This window comes from Mesoplodon densirostris, chromosome X (assembly GCF_025265405.1).
Source record: "Mesoplodon densirostris isolate mMesDen1 chromosome X, mMesDen1 primary haplotype, whole genome shotgun sequence".
Classification (NCBI taxonomy): domain Eukaryota; kingdom Metazoa; phylum Chordata; class Mammalia; order Artiodactyla; family Ziphiidae; genus Mesoplodon; species Mesoplodon densirostris.
This window is the reverse complement of record NC_082681.1, coordinates 79516922-79537726: the sequence shown is the minus strand read 5'-3', so window position 1 is coordinate 79537726 and position 20805 is coordinate 79516922. Positions and strand designations below refer to the sequence as shown.

Genomic DNA, 20805 nt, shown 5'->3' with positions numbered 1-20805 from the left:
GAGAGATACAAATGGTGTTGTGGACAAAGACCAGGGAGTGATCACATCTTGTTGGAGGGTTAAGGAAAAGGTTTCCGAATGTAGTAGCATTTGAGGTGAGACTAGAAGGATGCAAATTAAAAATGCAAATTACAGGTTAGCCTGAATGTAAAAGTAATAATACTCATTGTAGAAAGTTGGATAACAGAACATTTTTTAAATTAAAAATAAGTCTTCATCCTAGCACTCAGAGATGAGCTTTTTAAACTATCTGATGCATTTCCTTCCAGATACATAGTTATTTTAGTTAATAACTTTGGAAGAATACCATAAATATAGTTTTTTTATCCTTTTTTTTAAACCTAACATCCTGTTTTGATTTCCCTATGTCTTTTGAAGCCATGGTATTTAATGGTTAAATAGTATTCCAGCTTACAGTCATATCATAATATTATTCAAACTAATCTTTTATTGTCAAATGCTTAGCCTGTCTATGGGTTGATTTTTTTTTTCTTCTTTTTCTTTTTTTTTTTTTTTGCGGTACGCGGGCCTCTCGCTGTTGTGGCCTCTCCCGTTGTGGAGCACAGGCTCCGGACGCACAGGCTCAGTGGCCATGGCTCACGAGCCCAGCCGCTCCGCGGCATGTGGGATCCTCCCGGACCGGGGCACGAACCCGTGCCCCCTGCATCAGCAGGTGGACTCTCAACCACTGCGCCACCAGGGAAGCCCTATGGGTTGATTTTTTATTTGCTATTCTAAGTAATGTTATGAGGAAACATAACTGCATCTGTCACTGTTCCTGTAGGACAGATTTCTAGAAGGACCAGTGCCTAAATCAAAAGGTTTGAATATTTTGACTCTTGATGGTAATTATATTGCTTTCCACAATAACAAAGTTTCAAAGTATGTCCCACTGCAACAGTATTGAATGGCAGTGCTTAGAAAATCCAGATGGGCAAGCAGGAAAGATACCTCATTGTTTTGATTTATATTTCTTTGGTTAGAAAGCTTGATCTTTGAACTTTTTATTTTTTATTTTTTTTGCGGTACACGGGCCTCTCACTGTTGCGGCCTCTCCCGTTGCGGAGCACAGGCTCCAGACGCGCAGGTTCAGCGGCCATGGCTCACGGGCCCAGCCGCTCCGCGGCATGTGGGATCCTCCCAGACCGGGGCACGAACCTGTGTCCCCTGCATCGGCAGGCGGACTCCCAACCACTGTGCCACCAGGGAAGCCCGAACTGCTTGCTTTTTAATCCCCAAATGTGCCCCCGCACTCATGTCTTTACCACCTCAATAAACAGACCACCACTCACCCAGGTTTTAAGCTAGAAACCTAGGAGTTAGCTTCAGTTCCTCCCTTCTGAATTGCCACATCCAGTCCATCAACAAGGCCTGCCAGTTCTAGCTACAAAATGTACCTTATGTCCTTCTGTTTCTCTCTTTCTCCACTATCATACCTTCATCTAGGCCACCAGCATCTCTCACCTGAAATATCCAAGCCATTAACTATAAAGACCTGGATGATCTGGCATCTGCCTCTCTCCAATCTCGTCATATATCATACTCCCCTTGTTCACTAGACTGCTGCCATAATAGCCTTCTTTCAGTTCCGAACAGATCCAGTTCTTTCCTTCTACAGAGTCTTTGTACATGTTGTTCTCTTTGCATGGAATGCTCTTCATTTATCTGTCTTTCTGGGCTTTGTCTTTCTCCCCTACTAGAATGTATACTCCATGAGAGCGGTAGCCATTTCTCTCTTGTTCTCTGTGGTATGTCTAGCACAGGGCTTGGTATATAGAAGGTGCTCAAAAAATATTTATTTTTGACAAGTAGGGGGGAACAACATGAGCAAAAGCCCAAGGCAGGGTAGCTGGAGGTATGTACAGGAAATGGAGAATAGTCTGATTTGGCAGAAGCTAAGAGTAGTATGGTTGGAGGACTGTAAGGAAGTGATGTGTATGGAACATTGAAAAGGAAGAGAGGGGCAGAAAGACAAGTTAACGTGTTATAATAGTACTTCAACTGGGAAGAAGTGATAAAAATGAAGTTAACAACTATCAGAGATATTACTTTTGCAAGAAGCATTTATATGATTAGAAAACAAATTGTTCAAATCCTTATTTAATTTCTGTAAGTCCTCCATCCCCCACCTCATGACTTTACACAGTGAGGCCATCCTACATAAAACACCTAAATGGTATGTCCTCTCTCTCCCTCAAAACCTGTTTCTTCACATATCTTCTCTACTCTAATTCCCATCTTTGAAGCGTGAGTGTAAGTCTTGATTAACTGTACCTACATTCTTTTGACAAAAATGGAGAAGTAGAAGCTGGGTAAGTAATGAGTCTAGTTTTAGATTTACTGAATTTAGGTACTAAAGTGACAACTGGACAGCCATGTCCATAGACAGATGGAAATGTGTAACTAAAACTTATCAGACTGTTTTGCTGCTAGTGCTAAAAATTCAGGAGTGTCACTGGGTGTGGACAGTTTGCCAAGAAAAAACATGTAGAGAGAACAAAAAAGCCAAGGATAAAACCTTGGGGCAAATTAAGGGAGAAGGAAGAGGAAAGAAAGAGCAGAGGTAAGAGACTCAACAAGGTACAGGTAAAAGTACTTATAGAAAGAAGCCTGGGGAAGAGAGAGGACAAATGTCATGTCCTCTTTGAAGCTTCTCTCTACCTGTCTCCCCTCCCAGATACTGTAGCACTTAGTTTATGTTACTTATCAGGCCATAACAGTCTGTTATTTTCTAGACTTGGAACTTCTAAAGGTCAGAGATCTTGACTAATTATATCCTTAGTATCCTAATTATATCATCATATCCTTGGTACCCAACCAGTAACTGGATCATAGTAGGTACTTGAGGTATCTTTGGGAAGGACAGATAGAGTGGTCATCAGAAAGATGGAAACAATATGGTATAGCAGAAAAAGCCTGGGCTTTGGAGTCAGACCTGGGGTGACCAGTCCAATTTCTGCCACCTAGTAGATGGGGCATCATCTAGCCCCCCTTAACCTCAATTTTTCCCATCAGATAACAATATATTGCTGCTTACAAAGCACTTTCATGAGTATTGTTCATTTGATCCTCTTGACAGCCCCATGAAGCAGATATTATCCCATTTTAGAAATAAGGAAATGGGCTCTGAGTACTGACTTGTCCAAAGTTACATGGCTGGTAAGTGGCCAGGCTTTCAACTCAGGTCTTCAAATTCCCAGTTCTAGTGCTGTTTAGAAAAGAGAGAAGAGTGGTCATTTGAAAAGGCAGAACATGGATTGAGGGAAGGTGTTTCTAGGATAGGGGAAAGGCACTAGTAGGGTGAAAAATTGTAACTGCTAATGACAGGGAGGATGATTGAGTGAGGCTTGGAAGAATGTGGGTGGGGACAGGATTGATAGCCAAAGTGGAATGGTAAAGACAACATTAGCTCCTTAAAGGCAAGAGGAGAGGAGGAAAGGTGAAGCTATAGAGATTTTAAGGTAAAAAGGGAAATTGAATTTCTACATTGGCTGGCCATCTGGTGAGCATGATGTTGGCATGGAATCCACAAAAGATGAGCAAAAAGATAGCTGAACAAGAGTGACCGTTCCGCTGAAGTTTGATCATATGAATTTGTAGTTGACTCATTTGACACAAATTTGTAATTCGTTACCTCTCTTGAGCAGCTTGGGAACAGAAAAGGGGAATGAATGATGAAAGTGGCCCAGAGTCAGAAGGGTGACAGGCACTGGGGAATTCTAGTGTGATAGGGAGTGTTTGCATGCAATGGCTCACCATAGGAAATCTAGAACAGTGACAAAGGTCTAGGACAGTGGTTTACAATCTGTTCCTTCGAGCCCTAAGATTCTACCACAGTGCCTGGGTAGGGGGCATGTTGGGAGCCCTCCTCTGATTTAACCAAGGCGGATTTTATCTTTTATTACTTTCTGGAGTTCCAAATAAGCTCTCATAAGAAGAAAGGGCTCTTCTGCTAAGACAGAAAGGTTTAAAAAACACTGGCCTCAAAGAATAGGAGTTCAGGAACTTAGAAGTCCCAAAGATGACTAGGAGCAAAGTCATAGAAGCAAAGGAAGTAGAGAAGAAGGAAAGACCAGAGAGTGTGACTAGACCGCTTGCATGCAGAGGATGGGGAAGGAAGCACAGGAACCTTATTCAGAGGCCCAGTAGACTAACCAAGAATTTACCCTGGATTACATACATTCTAAGGCCCTGATACATATATATGTGTGTGTGTGTGTGTGTGTGTGCGTGTATTTTTTTTTCCTGACTTAGGTACATCCAGGAAAGAGGGTGGGGGTAGAAGTGGCACCAGAGTTAAATGTTCTCAAGTGATATTTGTAATAGCATTCATGAACTAGGAATTGACCTGTGTAGTGTTTTACTCAGAAGGCCACCTGTGATGGTGCTGTGACAGTTATTTGTAACATTATATAAAGTGCCCACTTGTTGATTAAAAAGATCAGAAGAGCCTAAAAGTTTTTATAATAAAGAATGATTCCAGAGCAGAGGTTCTTGACTTTTTGTGGGTCATGGACCTCCTTAACCTCTCCCCAGTAAAAAAAAAAAAAAAGAAGAAGAAGCATACACGTAGAACTCTATACAAAATTTGGGGGAGTTCAAGAACACCCCCCCCTCCAAACTCTGTCCGTGGACCTCAGGTTAAGAACTTCAGATTTGGGTGAACATCCACAGAGGAGCGTCTGATTCTGGAGGTCTAGAGTGGGGTTCCAGACATAGATATTTCAAGATACTTCTCTTGGAAGTTGTGGAGTTTTCCCTTGATTCCTCTCTTTGCCTCAAGACCTTACATCCAATAAATCAAATACTGTTATATTTTAATTATGTCCACATCTCACCACCTCCCTATTTCAAGTCACTGTCTCTCGCCTGGATTGTGGCAATATCCTCTTAATTGATTTTCCTGCTCCACCCTTGCCTCCCCTGCCCACAGTCTACACACAACAGAGTAGTCCATTAAAAAAAAGTTCATTTCATGTATTCTATTTTAAAGCTTCCAGTGGCTTTCTCTTCTCAAAATATCATGACATTTGATATTTCGTGTATTCTTGGCCTACAGCGTTCTACAAATTATGGCCCTGGCTATCTCTCTGACCTCACTTCCTATTATTCTTCACGTCATGCCAGCCACACTGACCTCCTTGCTATTTCTCAAACATGTCAGGCCAACACTCTCCCACCCCAGGACCTTCATATTTGCTTTTCCCCCTTAGAACACTGTTTCAGATACTGGCATGGCTTCCATCCTTATTTCCTTGAAGTCTTTGCTCAAATGTCATCTCTTCAAAGAAGTCTCTCCTGATCACCCCTACTTTCGCACCATCACTCTATCCACTTTACCTTGCTTTTTTTGCTTCTTCAGAGCACTTCACCACCACCTGACTCATCTATTTCTTTTTGTCTGTCTTCTCACACTAGAATGAAAGCTTCAGGAGAGCAAGGACTTCCTTGTATGCACTGTTGTGTCTCAAGCACTGAGAACAGTACCTGTCACACAATAGGTACTCAGTAAATAATCCAATGAGTGATAGATGACACACTAGAATACATCTTGAAAAGGGCAGGCAGGGTGGATATGAGTCTTCAAATTATACTAGGATGAGTTAGAGGAGCTGGAAATGTTTTGCCCAGAAGAAAAGAAGAGATTACCATTTTTTAAGCTGTTTCACAAGGAATTCCTGCATCAATGTCAGGTAAATGACCCCTAAGATTCTATGACTATTTGAAGCTGTAATTCCCAAATGGACATTGTATATACTAAGCACCCGACCTAGTAAAGGTTGATGTCATAAAATTACTAAGGCTCTCCCATCTCAAAATATGGGAAGAGTTGCTCAGATCAGGTTACCTCGATATTTTTCTGGTTTCAGGATGTATTTCTCAGCTTCTGCTGATCCTTTCCTTGCCTTGTAGTCTTGAGAGAACTGCCTTGGTGGCAAATTCTGAGGTATAGAATCTGTATTTTTGCCTAAATGGAAATCGGTGTACCTGGTCATTTGTAAAGGTAACATTGTATTGTGGCCTTCTTTTGAAGGAACACCTCTTTATTTTTAAGTTCATGGCTAATGTGTTTCTGTGGAACAGATACAAGCAGAAGAAGGAGGTGGAGCATAGGTTGTCTGCACTGAAATATGCTGTGGAAAGTGGTCAAGTAGATGATGAGCGTGTTCGTGAATATTACCTCCTTCACCTTCGAAGGTGGATTGGTATCAGCTTAGAAGAGATTGAGAGCATTGACCAGGAGATAAAGATCTTGAGAGGAAAAGACTCTTCAAAAGAGGTAAGCCTGGTCACTGCCTATATCGCTGAAAAAGCTACTGTCAGAGATTTGAATCTTCTACAGGAGAGTAATCGAATTAAAATCCTTTTAAGTCTCCATAAAATCATTGTTCTTATTAAGATTAGTGGAAGAAGGCTGAAGGTTCACTAGGATAGCTTTCTTTCTAGTTTATAGTATTGTTTCCCAGTGCTTTCTAACCTGTAACACACTTCCAGTCTTTTGTAATTTTGTGCCATGCCAGGAGGGAGGGAGGCTTCTCTGAAGTGAAAATTGGTTTGGGCTGTGAGCAGTCATGACTGCTGAAGGAAGGCATAGGGAGGTGGGCCTTGAAAACCTGTGCTTGACTGTAATAAACAGGAAGAGGGATAGGATGGGAATGAAGAAGAAGAGTGTAACTGGAAAAGAGAGAAAAGAGTAAAAAGAAGATAAAGCAAAAGACATGGAATGTGTTTAGGCTGGGGGAGAAACCAGGATTTAACCTTACACAATGATACACTCTCACACCTTAGGTCACCCAAGTATGAAACACAGCAAGGACATCTCTGCACAAAATGCCAGGCATATTGGTAAAGAAAACTTGGTGTAACCCCACTTTGGCTGTCTCTGAAGATCATAACTGTGTTTTGGAGCTGCTACTTCAAAATATTAGACTCTGCTGCCACTTATTTTTTGGTTCAGAATATAACATGAATTGAGTTGAATTTATCAGTTAGTCTCAGGCATTTAAGTCCTCAGAGAAACCTCTTGCTAATTCGATTTCCACTAATTAGCCCAGGAGCTTTTGCCTCAGGGTAACATCAACCTAGTTTCTCCTGTGAAGGGATCAAAGAATGAACAATTAGTATTCTAAAGCCTTAAGGCCCCTTGGGCATATCTAGATGAGTGGTTTTCAAGCATCATGAGGCTGGACTCCTCTGGATCCTCCCATCTCCTTAGTTTTTTTTTTTTTTTTTTTTTGTGGTACGCGGGCCTCTCACTGTTGTGGCCTCTCCCGTTGCGGAGCACAGGCTCCAGACTCGCAGGCTCAGCGGCCATGGCTCATGGGCCTAGCCGCTCCGCAGCATGTGGGATCTTCCCGGACCGGGGCACGAACCCGTGACCCCTGCATCAGCAGGCGGACTCTCAACCACTGCGTCACCAGGGAAGCCCGCCAGTTTTTTGTTTTTATACTTTCTCATTTGGTATTGGGATTGGCTCTGGAAGTGATGGAGTTTAGAACCAAGTGAACATCTTTTCTTGACCATAGTTTGTTTTGGTGTGCCCCTGGACAGCCAAGTTTCCTTGAAACATTTCTGTGCACCTATATATGAAAAATACTAACCCATTCTTCCCCCCTTTGCATTTAGGAACATCCACTTCTAAAACACCCTAGGGAGCTCATGACAATTAATAGCAAAATTACATTGGACAGGGTTTTAGCAGAAGGGTCTTCATAATTCAACTTTAGCACTGAAGGCCAGGCTAAGGAAAGGGGCTTCAAATTGAGCTCAAGGGTTTTAGATGGAACAGGGAAGAAGGCTTTGGAATCTTCCTCTTTGGAGGGGAGTATTTTAAAGTCAAGTAATTTTTCACTTGTGGTGAAATGATTCCTGGGAGAGCTTTCTCTTCCTCCCTTTCCAGCAAGATACTTGGGCCACCTCAGGAGAGCTAACCAACCTCCACCATTAGTATTCTGCAGATATATCTTAGAGACTGATAAATAGGGCTTTTTAAGCACCTAAAGACATAAGAGCCTGCATAGTAGGGTGGGCAGAATGACAAGTACACTTCTGATAATTAATTTCCTTTTTAGGCATCAACTTCTCACTCATCTCGTCGGGACAGGCCTCCAATGAAACCGTTTGTTCTCACTCGGAACATGGCCCAAGCCAAGTAGGTAGTATTAAAAAGTGGGTTGCCTTTGCAAGCCCCCTGCTTTTATGGTTCATTTACAGTGCATGAGTACCAGAAGGTAATGGCTTCACCTGGGGAGGCTGTTCTTTCATCAGAGGTATCTCCTCTGATACTTTCTCTGTCTGTCTTCATCAGACATTTCCCTCACAAACTCGAGCTTAAAAATAGGCTAGAAAGGAAACCAACAAAAATTAATTAATTAACTAATTAAAAACAGAAAGAAGAAAAGAATCTAAGGGAGAATTGTAGACCTTAAAATTGTTTCCCACTGTTTCCTTCAGCTACAGTTCTCAAAAGGACATGTTTGCCTATCTAGGTTTTAATTCTGAGTTTGGGGATGCTTTTCCATAGGGTGGCAGAAGAGTCTTCTTCCTCTGTGTATCTTTTATACCCTCCAAGTATAAATACTCCTTCCATCGTATCATCACTCCTCTGTGGGGCATTAGCCTCCAGGATTGCTTACTGGGAGATGATTCTGGGCTATTTATCTTCTCATGAAAGCTCTTGCCTTTAATTCTCCTTCCTGGATGCCTCTTTTTACATATCCTAACAGGAGTTTGCACAAATCCTCAGAAGATAGCTGGGTAGGGGAACAAGGATGAAACAGACACAGGCTTTATCACTAAAGAGAAGAGGCTTTTTAATAGAGCTATTTATGTTTACTTTTCTAAATGCAGTGTTATTCTTGCAGAGTATTTGGAGCTGGTTATCCAAGTCTGGCATCTATGACAGTGAATGACTGGTATGAACAGCATCGGAAATTTGGAGCATTACCTGATCAGGGTATAGCCAAGAAAACATCAGGTATGGAGGGGTGGGAGGAGAGTAGTTATACTACTACACTACTGGTCCCTAACTCTCGAGCAATTAAATTCAGACCAAGTATTGCTGCCCTTTAGAAGCAAAAGAAATCTGGACAAAGATTCTGAGTAATAGAAAGATTCTAGTCAGTATTTTATTTCATTTATTATTAAAATAAATAGCACATGATTTTGGGAGGATGGGGGCAGTGGGACAGCATAGTTTTTTAATTTCTCCAAATATCATGGCATAAAAACATACTGAGCAGCTAGATAGCAAAGCCAAAAATCCATAAATAGCAGTTCTGCTTCTGGTAACAGCAGGGTAGGTTGTATCAGGCCAACCCCTCCTATAGATAACAATTACAGACTGAACAGAATATAACAAAACAGCTATCTGAAGGCCCTGAGAGTGACCAAAATCAGACATAGACTGTAGGGCAGTCAACACTTAAATAAGAAGGGAATGGTACTTGGAACTTCTTGAGGGCAAGGACTTTGGCTTACTGTGTTCTTGGTGCTCAGTTTGGTAATTAGATCATGGTAGGTACTTGGAGGTGTGTTTGGGAGGGAAAGGTGGAGCTGGTAGTCGTTAGAAAGATGTAAGCAATATGGCACAGCAGAAAAAGCACGGACAGATCTGGAGTAACCAATGACTCCTACCACTTAGATAGGACATCATCTAGCCCCTCTGAGCCTATTTTCCTTATCTCATGTATTATCTCACTTGATACTCTTAACAACCCCATGAAGCAAACATTCTTACTCCCATTTTATTTATTTATTTATTATTTGGGCGGGGGTACCAAATTGCTTTATTTGAAGGAATGGTACTAAGGAAAGGACTTGTAGATGTTTTGGTACAACTTACAGAAAAGATAAAGGTAACCCAAACATGCATGCACTGCCTTGGTGACCAGGGAAGTCACCCCTGTGGCTACGAGAAGCCAGCCTAAGGCTTAGCTCTCATTATCACTATTTCCCAGGGTGTGCTTATCAAAGAGATACTGTGCCATGCCAGATGCGGGGGGGGGGGGGGGCCCCATCGTGCACAAGTTGGTTACGTGGTCACCCAATTCTTTAATGGATTTCACCTGCTCATTCAGATAATGAGTCTCAATGAAGTCACACAAATGGGGGTCATTTTTCTCAGTGACCAGTTGGTGCAGTTCCAGTAGTGACTGATTCACACTTTTTTCCAAGTGTAGCGCACATTCTATTGCATTCAGCCCATTATCCCAGTCATCACAGTCTGGTTTCTTGATATCCTGAAGGAAGATTCGGCCACCCCGTTGGTTCTGCAGCTTCATCAGTTTCTCAGCATGTTCCCTCTCCTCACAAGATTGGTGAAGAAAGTATTTGGCAAAGTTCTTCAAAGCCACATCATCACGGTCAAAATAGTACGACATGGACAGGCAGATGTAGGAGGCATAGAGCTCCAGGTTGATCTGGAGGTTGATGGCGGCCTCCGAGTCCTGGTGGTAGTTCTGGCGCACCTGCGAGGGGGACGCGGTCGTCATGGCGGGCGGCTGAGGTGAAGCGGTGGCGGTGGCTGCACGGCGCTGTAACGGCGGCGGGGACCTTGGGGCGGTCGGAGGGTGCTGTGAGGTGGTGGCGAGGGCTGGCTCTGAGCGGCCGGCCGGAGCGGGAGATGAGCGCCGGGTTCCATCCAAGCACTGTTGAAGCAGGAAACCACGGCGACTGTCTGCGAGGACTGTGTTTACTCCCATTTTAGAATGAGGAAATGGTGTCTGAGAACTAACCCAAAGTAAACATAGCTAGAAAGTGGACAGGCTAGGATGTTAATACAGGCCCTAAAATTCCCACTTCCAATGCTGTTTCCACTGTAGCAAAGAGAAGAGTGGTCATTTGAAAAGGTTTCCTGTTTTTTTTATAGCTTTTCACCCATGGGCAGGCTGCACTTGCTGTAATATGGAGGTAGGTAAAACTTGGATAGAAACCAGTCTTATCGGATGAGGAAGGAGAGAACTGAGTTCAGGGTGACTGTAGCAACTGAAACCTGAGAAGATATCCCAGGAGAGAACCACAGAGGAGGAGCCCTAATTGTATAAAGCCTGTCCAAATCTCTGGCAGACTACTAAGCTATACAGGATTGACTCCAAGCACCCTCGATAGAGCTAAAATAACTGAATGGATAATCCAGCTACTGCCCAATGCAGAGGAAACAGAATTTGGAATTTTCGTTCTAGACAAATAAAAACTAACTGAAATGAAAAATCAGTACTTTTTAGAGGAACAAAACAGAATTCATAATCTCTACAACATAACCATTCACAAAGTCTGGGATTCAGTCCTCAACTACTATACGTACAGGAAAAAAAAAGAAAGAAAATGTGACTTATACTCAAGAGGAAAAGCAATCAATGAAAACCAACCCCAAGATGACTCAGATGTTGAAATTAGCAGATAAGGACTTTAAAGCAGCTTATTTCTATGCTCAAGGGCATAGGGGAAAGTATACTTGTAATGAATGAAAAGGTAAGAAATCTCAGAGAAGTAGAAACTATGCACAAAAAATTGTGGAACTGAAAAATACAATATCTGAAGTTTAAAAATCAAACCAGACTCATAGATACAGACAAAAACATGGGTGGTTGCCACAGGAGTGGGAGGTTGGAGAGGGGAAATAGGTGAAGGGGATTAAGAGCTATAAACCTCTAGTTATAAAATAAATAAAGCCATAGGGGTGTAATATACAGCATAAGAAATGTGGTCAATAATATTGTGATAACTTTGTGTAGGGACAGATGGTTACCAGATTTATGGTGGTGATCATTTCATAATGTATGCAAATGTCAAACCACTGTAATGCACCGGAAACTAACATAACATTGTATATCAACTATATTTCAATTCTTAAAAATTGGATGAGATTAATAGCAGATTGGCAATGACAGGAGAAAAGGTTGGTTAACTTGAAATAAGCCAATCTGAAGGAAAAAAAAAAAGACTGGTTAAAAACGAAGAGCCTCAATGACCTGTGGAACAATGTAAAAAGGTCTACCATATGTACAATTGGAATACCAGTAGGAGAGAAGAAAGAGAGAGAAGGGGCCATTAAAAAAAATTGAAGGAATGATGGCTGAAATGTTCCCCAAATCTGTGAAACACAAATTTAGAAATTTAGAAATAGCAGTAAGCCCTAACTAAGCAGGTTTTAAATACAGTGAAAACCAAGCCTAGGGACATCATAGTCAAACTGCCGAAAACAAAAGAAAAAGAGAATCTTAAAAGCAGCCAGAGATAAAGTACATATTACACACAGAAGAACAGTGATATGAATTGTTGTCACCTTGCCATTTGAAACAGTGGGTCCCAGAGATAGTGAAGTAATGCCTCAATTAAACACCCCAATTTTATTTATTTATTTATTTAATTTTTCATTGTGTTGGGTCTTCGTTGCTGTGCGTGGGCTTTCTCTAGTTGCATTGAGTGAGGGCTACTCTTTGTTGCGGTGCATGGGCTTCTCATTGCGGTGGCGTCTCTTGTTGCGGAGCACAGGCTCTAGGCGCTTGGGCTTCAGTAATTGTGGCACACCGGCTCCGTAGTTGTGGCACAGGGGCTTAGTTGCTCTGCGGCACGTTAGATCTTCCCAGACCAGGGCTCGAACCCGTGTCCCCTGTGTTGGCAGGCAGATTCTTAACCACTGAGCCACCAGGGAAGTCTCTAAACACCCCAATTTAAAAATGAGTAAAAGACCTTCGACACCTCACCAAAGAAGATTATATAGAGGGGAAATAAGCATATGAAAAGATGCCCAACATCATATGTCATTAGGGAATTGCAAATTAAAACAACAGTGATCCCACTACACCCCTATAAGAATGGCCAAAATCCAAAATACTGACAACACCAAATGCTGGCATGGCTAATGGAGCAACAGGAACTGTCATTCATTGTTGGTGGGAATGTAAAATGGTACAGATACTTTGGAAGACAGTTTGTCAGAAGTAAACATTCTCTTACCATACTATCAAGCAGTCATGCTCCTTGGTATTTACCCAAATGAGTTGAAGTTAGGTCCACACAAAAATTGCACACAAATGTTTATAGCAGCTTTATTCATAATTGCCAACATTTGGAAGCAACCAAGATGCCCTCAGTAGGCAAATGAATAAACTGTGGTACATACAGACAATGGAATAATATTCATTGCTAAAAACAAATGAGCTATCAAGACATAAAAAGACATGGAGGAACCTTAAATACATATTACTAAGTGAAAGAAGCTAATCTGAAAAGGCTACATACTGTATGATTCCAGCTACATGACATTCTGGAAAATGCAAAACTATGGAGAGAGTAAAAGGGTCATTGGTTGCCAGGGATTAGAGGAAAAGGAGGGATGAATAGGTAAAACACAGAGGATTTGGGGGGCAGGTAGACTATTAGTATGATGCTGTAATGGTGAATATATGTCATTATACATTTGCCCAAATCCATAGAATGTACAACACCAAGAGTGAACCCTAATGTAAACTGTGGACTTTGCATGATAATGATGCATCAGTGTAGGTTCATTGATTATAACAAATGTACCACTGCGGCTCGATGTTGATAGTGGGGGGAGGCTGTGTCTGTGTGGGGCAGGGGGTATATAGGAATGCTGTGTTCTTTTCATTCAGTTTTACTGTATACCTAAAACTGCTCTAAAACTAAGGTCTATTTTTTAAAAATAATGCAAAGAGAGAAAGCTATAAAGTCAATGGAGAAATTAAAAGGGAGGAAGGCAAGAAAGAATGGAGAAACAAAAAACAGATGAGATGAACAGAAAACCAATAGCAGAATGGTAAATCCCAATCCAGCCATGTCAGTAATTATGTTAAATATAAATGGGAAAAAAATATATATATATATAAATGGAGTAAACCTTCAAATTAGAAATCAGAGATTGATTACCAGACTCAACTGCATGCTGTCTACAAGAGGTGCATTCTACTTGTTTTTTAATTGAAGTATAGTTGATTTACAATATTAGTTTCAGGTATACAGCAAAATGATTCAGTATTTTTGTAAATTACGCTCCATTATAAGTTATTACAAGATAATGAGTATCATTCCCTGTGCTATATAGTATATCCTTCTTGATTATCTATATTATACATAGTAGTTTGTATCTGTTGATCCCATACCCCTAATTTGTCCCTCCCCACTTTCCTCTGCCCCCTTTGGTAGCCACAAGTTTGTTTTCTGTATCTGTGAGTCTGTTTTTCATATCCGTTCATTTGTATTACTTTTTAGATTCCACATATAAGTGATATCACACAGTATTTGTCTTTCTCTGTCTGACTTATTTCACTAAGCATAATACCCTCTAGGTCCGTCCATGTTGCTGCAAATTGCAGAATTTCATTCTTTTTTATGGCTGAGTAATAGTTCATTCTCTGTGTGTATGTATGTATACATATATATATACCACATCGTCTTTATCCATTCGTCTGTTGATGGACGCTTGGGTTGCTTCCATCTCTTGGCTATTGTAAATAGTGCTGCTATAAACATTGGGGTGCATGTATCTTTTCGAATTAGTGTTTTCCTTTTTTTCTAGATATATACCTAGGAGTGGAATTGCTGGATCATATGGTAGTTCTATTTTTTGTTTTTTGAGGAACCTCCATACTGTTTTCCATAGTGGCTGCACCAATTTACATTCTTTTTTTTTTTTTTTTTTTTTGCGGTATGCGGGCCTCTCACTGTTGTGGCCTCCCCCGTTGCGGAGCACAGGCTCCGGACGCGCAGGCTCAGCGGCCATGGCTCACGGGCCCAGCCGCTCCGCGGCATATGGGATCCTCCCAGACCGGGGCACGAACCCATATCCCCTGCATCGGCAGGCGGACTCTCAACCACTTGCGCCACCAGGGAGGCCCCAATTTACATTCTTACCAACAGTGTACGAGGGTTCCCTTTTCTTCACATCCTCTCCAACGTTTGTTATTTATAGACTTTTTGATGATAGCCATTCTGACAGGTGTGAGGTAATACCTAATTGTGGTTTTGATTTGCGTTTTTCTAATAATTAGTGATGTTGAGAATCTTTTCATGTGCCTGTTAGCCATCTGTATGTCTTTGGAAAACTGTCTCTTCAGGTCTTCTGCCCACTTATTGGGTTGTTTGTTTTTTTGATGATGAATTGTATGAGCTGTTCATAATATTTTGGATAGTAATCCCTTATGGGTCACATCAGTTATAAATATTTGCTCCCACTGTGTAGGTTGTCTTTTCATTTTGTCAATATTTTCCCTTGCTGTGTAAAAGCTTTTAAGTTTAATTATGTCCATTTGTTTAGTTTTGCTTTTACTTCTTTTGCCTTAGGAGTCAGAGCCAAAAAAAATATTGCTACAATTATGTCAGAGTGTTCTGCCTATATTCTCTTCTAGGAGTTTTATGGTTTCAGGTCTTATATTTAGGTCTCCTAATCCATTTTGAGTTCATTTTTGTATATGGTGTGAGGGAATGTTCTAATCTCATTGTTTTACATGTAGCTCTCCAATTTTCCCAGCACCACTTGTTGAAGAGACTGCCTTTTCTTCATTGTATATTCTTGCCTCTTTTGTCATAGATTAATTGACCATAGCCTATTTCTGGGCTCTCTGTTCTGTTCCATTAATCTGTGTGTCTGTTTTCGTGCCAGTACCATGCTGTTTTGATTACTGTAGCTTTGTAGTATAGTCTGAAGTCTGGGAGCATTATACCTCTGGCTTTGTTCTTTTTCCTCAAGATTGCTTTGGCAATTCAGGATCTTTTGTGGTTCCATATGAATTTTAGGGTTATTTGCTCTAGTCCTGTGAAAAATATGCGTATTTTGATAGGGATTGCATTAAATCTGTAGATTGCTTTGGACAGCATGGCCATTTTTTTTTTTTTTTTTTTTTTTTTTTTTTTGCAGTACGCGGGCCTCTCACTGTTGTGGCCTCTCCCGTTGCGGAGCACAGGCTCCGGATGCGCGGATGCGCAGGCTCAGCAGCCATGGCTCACGGGCCCAGCCGCTCCGCGGCATGTGGGATCTTCCCAGACCGGGGCACGAACCTGTGTCCCCCACATCGGCAGGCAGACTCTCAACCACTGCGCCACCAGGGAAGCCCCAGCATGGCCATTTTAATAACATTAATTCTTCTAATCCAAGAGCACAGGATATCTTTCCATTTCTTTGTATCATCTTTAGTTTCCTTCATAAATGTTTTATAGTTTTCAGAATATAGGTCTTTCACCTTCTTAGTTAAGTTTATTCCTAGGTATTTTATTCTTTTTGATGCAATTTTAAGCAGGATTTTTTTTTTTTACTTTCTCTTTCTGATATTTTATTGTTAGTGTATAGAAGTGCAACAGCTTTCTGTATATTGATCTTGTATCCTACAACCTTGCTGAATTCATTTATTAGTTCTAATAGTTTTTGGGTGGAGACTTTAGGGTTTTCTAGATATAGTACCACATCACCTGCAAGTAATGACAGTTTTACCTCTTCCCTTCCGATTTGGATGCCTTTTATTTCTTTCTTGTCTGATTGCTGTGACTAGGACTTCTAATACTGTGTTGAATAGAAGTGGCGAGAATGGGCATCCTTGTCTTGTTCCAGAATTTAGCGGGAAGGCTTTCAGCTTTTCACCATTAAGTATGACATTGGATGTGGGTTTGTCCTAAATGGCCTTTGTTATGTTAAGATATGTTCCCTCGATACCCACTTTCAGAGTTTTTATTATTAATGGATGTTGAATTTTATCCCATTGGTCTTTCTGCATCTATTGAGATGATCATGTGATTTTTATCCTTCCTTTTGATAATGTGGTGTATCACACTGATTAATTTGCATATATCGAATTACCCTTGTGACCCTAGAATAAATTCAGCTTGATCGTGGTATATGATCCTTTTTATATATTTTTAGATTTGGTTTGCTAATATTTTGTTGAGGGTTTCTGCATTTATATTCATCAAATATACTGGCCTGTAATTTCCTTTTTTTGTAGTGCCACACTGTGGCATGGAGTGAGCAGGGCCAAAACATTCAGCTTGGGCTGGTGTACACATACAGCAAAGCGGCTGTGGGAAACCCAGCAGCTCTGGTGCCATCAGAAGTCTGGGCTGCTTCTGGGGCACCTCTTGAGTAAATTCCAGCAATGGTCACCACTGCTGCCCAACCTGGGCTCCACCCCAGAGCTGGGTCACCTCTCCATCTCAAGGTCAAGTCTCTTCCCAGGTCCTGGCCACCCTAGATCCAGTGCCATGCTTGTGACATGAAGTGAGCAGGGATAGAACATTCTTTCAGCTCTGGCTGGAGAGCACAGCATGGCTGTTGCATGAAACCAGTAGCCTAGGACAGCAGACTACTGGTTTCTCTACCCTACCTGGGGGCAGTCTACCCACGCAGTACTCATGAGTGGAGCCCAGCCTTCTCTGTGGACTTCTGTGTATCTTTCTTACAACCTTGGTTGTACAGGAGTCTTTCTGCCAATTTCCAGTTAGTTTTCGGTGAGAATTGTTCCACACGTTGATATATTTTTGATGTGTTCATGGGGAGAGGTGAACTCCACATCTTACACCACCATCTTGATCTCCTATCAAGAGATGCATTTAAATATAAAGGTACAGATTGGTGGAACATAAAAAGATTTTTTAAATATACCATGCTAACAGTAAACATAAGAAAGCTGCAGTAGCTATATAATGTCAGATAAAGTAGACTTCAAGACAAAAGGTGTTACTGGACTTTCAAAGGGACATTTAATGCTGATAAAAGGGGCAATTTATCTGGAAGACGTAGCAATCATAAACATATTTGTGACTAATAACAACCTTCAAATTACATGAAGAAAAAATTGACAGAATTAAATGGAGAAATAGACAAATCTACAGCCATAGTTAGAGATTTTCATACTTCTCTTTCAGTAACTGAAAGAATTTCTGGACAAAAAATCAGTAAGGACATAAAAGATCTGGAGAAAACTTGCAGCCACCTTAACCTGTTTGACATTTATAGAAAAATATATCTAATAACTGCAAAATACACCTTTTTTCAAATGCACATGGTATGTTCACTAACTTAGACCATATTCTGGGCCACCAAATAAGTGTCCATAAACTTTCTTTTTCTTAATTAATTAATTAATTTTTAAAATTAATTAGTTAATTAATTTGGCTGCATTGGGTCTTAGTTGTGGCACATGGGATCTTCGTCGCGGCACGCGAGATCTTTCATTGCGGCGTGTGGGCTCTTCATTGCAGTGTGTGGGCTTCTCTCTAGTTGTGGCGCATGGGCTCTAGAGCACGCGGGCTCAGGAGTTGTGGTGCACAGGCTTAGTTGCCCCGTGGCAGGTGGGTTCTTATTTCCCCAACCAGGGATTGAACTCTTGTCGCCTGCATTGGAAGACGGATTCTTAACCACTGGACCACCAGGGAAGTCCCTCCATAAACTTTCAGAGATTGAAATTGCACTATGTTCTCTGACCACAATCTAATTCAGTTAGCAATCAGTGACATGTAGGAAGTCCCTAAATATTTTTAAATTAAACAGCATACTTATAAATAACCCATCAGTCAAAGAAGAAATCACAAAGAAAATTGAGAAGTATTTTTAACTGAATGATAATGAAATACATTAAAACTTGTGGGATACAACTAAAGCAGTACTGAGAGGGAAAGGTATAACTTTCAGCAGTTATATTAGAAAAAAGAAAGGTAAAATCAGTTACTAAGGTACTAACTTAAGAAGTTGGAGAAAACAAGAACAAAATAAGCTTAAAGTATATGGAAGAAAGGAAACAATAAAGATGGAGAACCTCGGGGGGGTTGGTGGTCGTAGTGTTGCACAAAAGTCAAACATATGTATACCCTTATGACCTGGCAGTTTCACTCCCAGGTATATACCTAAGGGGACTGAGACCATATTTCCTCAAAAGGCTTGTACAAGAATGCTCATAGCAGCAGCATTTGTAATACCCCAAACTGAACACTACTTAAATGCCCATAGATAGTAGAATGGATAAATAAATTTTGGCATATTCACAGAGTGAAATACTATTTAGCAATAAGGTTAAGCAGACTATAGTTCTTTACTTATAAGTAACAAATATAGCTAAGTTTTACAAACATAATTTGAGTAAAAAAAGTCAGACACAGGGCCTCCCTGGTGGCGCAGTGGTTAAGAGTCCGCCTGCCGATGCAGGGGATACGGGTTCGTGCCCCGGTCTGGGAGGATCCCATATGCCGCGGAGCGGCTGGGCCCGTGAGCCATGGCCGCTGGGCCTGCGCATCCGGAGCCTGTGCTCTGCAACGGGAGAGGCCACAACAGTGAGAGGCCCGCATACCGCAAAAAGAAAAAAAAAAAAAAAGTCAGACACAAAAGAGCATAAAGTTCAGACATAGCTGAAACTTGTATATGCTGGTTAAAAGCCAGTATGGTGCTCACCCTTAGTGGGAGATCATGAATGGAACTGGACCTGAGGGGGACTTCTGAAGAGTTAGTGATGTTTTGTATCTTAATCTGGGTACCGATTACATGGATGTGTTCAGATGTGAAAATTGATTGAGCTATACTGTGTTTGTGTATTTTTCTGCATGTATGTTACATTTCAGTAAAAAGACAAAAGAAAAAATTCATGGATAATATTTACAGCAAAACTAAGTGACAGTGTATCCCCATGAAACTCAAAATAAAAACAGGTAAGGGCAAATCATTCATAGCCACAAGATCAACAAGGAATGGACATCTGTGTAGGAGAAAGCAGAAGGAATTGACAGACCATGTGAAAGACCTGACAAACAGGAGAATTTTGAAACAGCAAACAGGTATTCACTAAAAAGCATGGCATTCTGACAAGTGTGAGGTGGTATCTCACTGCATTTGAGGTGGTTTTGATTTACATTTCCCTTATGATTAGTGATGTTGAGTAGCTTTTCATGTGCCACGACCATCTCTATGTCTTCTTTGGAAAAATGGCTATTCAGGTCTTCTGCCCATTTCTTATTCAGATTGTTTGTACTGAGTTGTATGAGTTCTTTATATATTTTGGATATTAACCCCTTAACAGACATATTATTTGCAAATATCTTCTCCCATTCAGTTAAGTTGCCTTTTTGTTTTACTGATGGTTCCCTTTGCTGTGCAAAAGTTTTTTAGCTTCATATGGTTCCGTTTGTTTATTTTTGGTTTTGTTGCTGTTGCCTGAGGAGACAGATCAAAAAAAAATATTGCTAAGACTAGTTTCAAAGAGCATACTGCCTGTGTTTTCTTCTAGATGTTTTATGGTTTCAGGTCTTACATTTAAGTCTTTAATTCATTTTGAGTTTATTTTTGTAAATGATGTGAGAAAATGGTCTAGTTTCATTCTTTTACTTGTAGCTATCCAGTTTTCCCAACACCACTAAGCCATAAAAAAGAATGAAATCTTGCAATCTGTGACAACATGGATGGACCTGGAGGGTATTATGCTAAGTGAATAAGTCAGACAGAGAAAGATAAAACAAATGAGTCCTAGGCTTCCCTGGTGGCGCAGTGGTTGAGAGTCTGCCTGCCGATGCAGGGGACATGGGTTCGTGTCCCGGTCCGGGAAGATCCCACATGCCGCAAAGCGGCTAGGCCCGTGAGCCATGGCCGCTGAGCCTGCACGTCCGGAGCCTGTGCTCCACAACGGGAGATGCCACAATAGTGAGAGGCCCGCGTACCACAAAAAACAAACAAACAAACAAACAAAATAAATGAGTCCTAAACAACCCAGAAACAGACTCATAGATACAGAGAACAAACTAGTGGTTGAGAGAATGGGGGGATGGGTGAAATAGATGAAGGGGATTAAGAGATACAAATTACCAGTTATA

General features: G+C 41.1%; 1 protein-coding gene and 1 pseudogene across 1 annotated transcript in view; one reads left to right on the top strand and one right to left on the bottom strand.

Annotated features, from left to right (window-relative positions):
- The window catches only part of LOC132482026 (immunoglobulin-binding protein 1-like), a 41877-nt gene that overhangs the window by 3252 nt on the left and 17820 nt on the right, over positions 1 to 20805 (top strand). The window contains exons 3-5 of the mRNA XM_060087026.1: positions 6085 to 6280; positions 8073 to 8152; positions 8865 to 8977. Of these exons, the coding sequence (XP_059943009.1) occupies positions 6085 to 6280; positions 8073 to 8152; positions 8865 to 8977 (389 nt within the window). The remainder of the gene's footprint in view (positions 1 to 6084; positions 6281 to 8072; positions 8153 to 8864; positions 8978 to 20805) is intronic.
- On the bottom strand, positions 9925 to 10564 carry LOC132481938 (ferritin heavy chain-like; annotated as a pseudogene).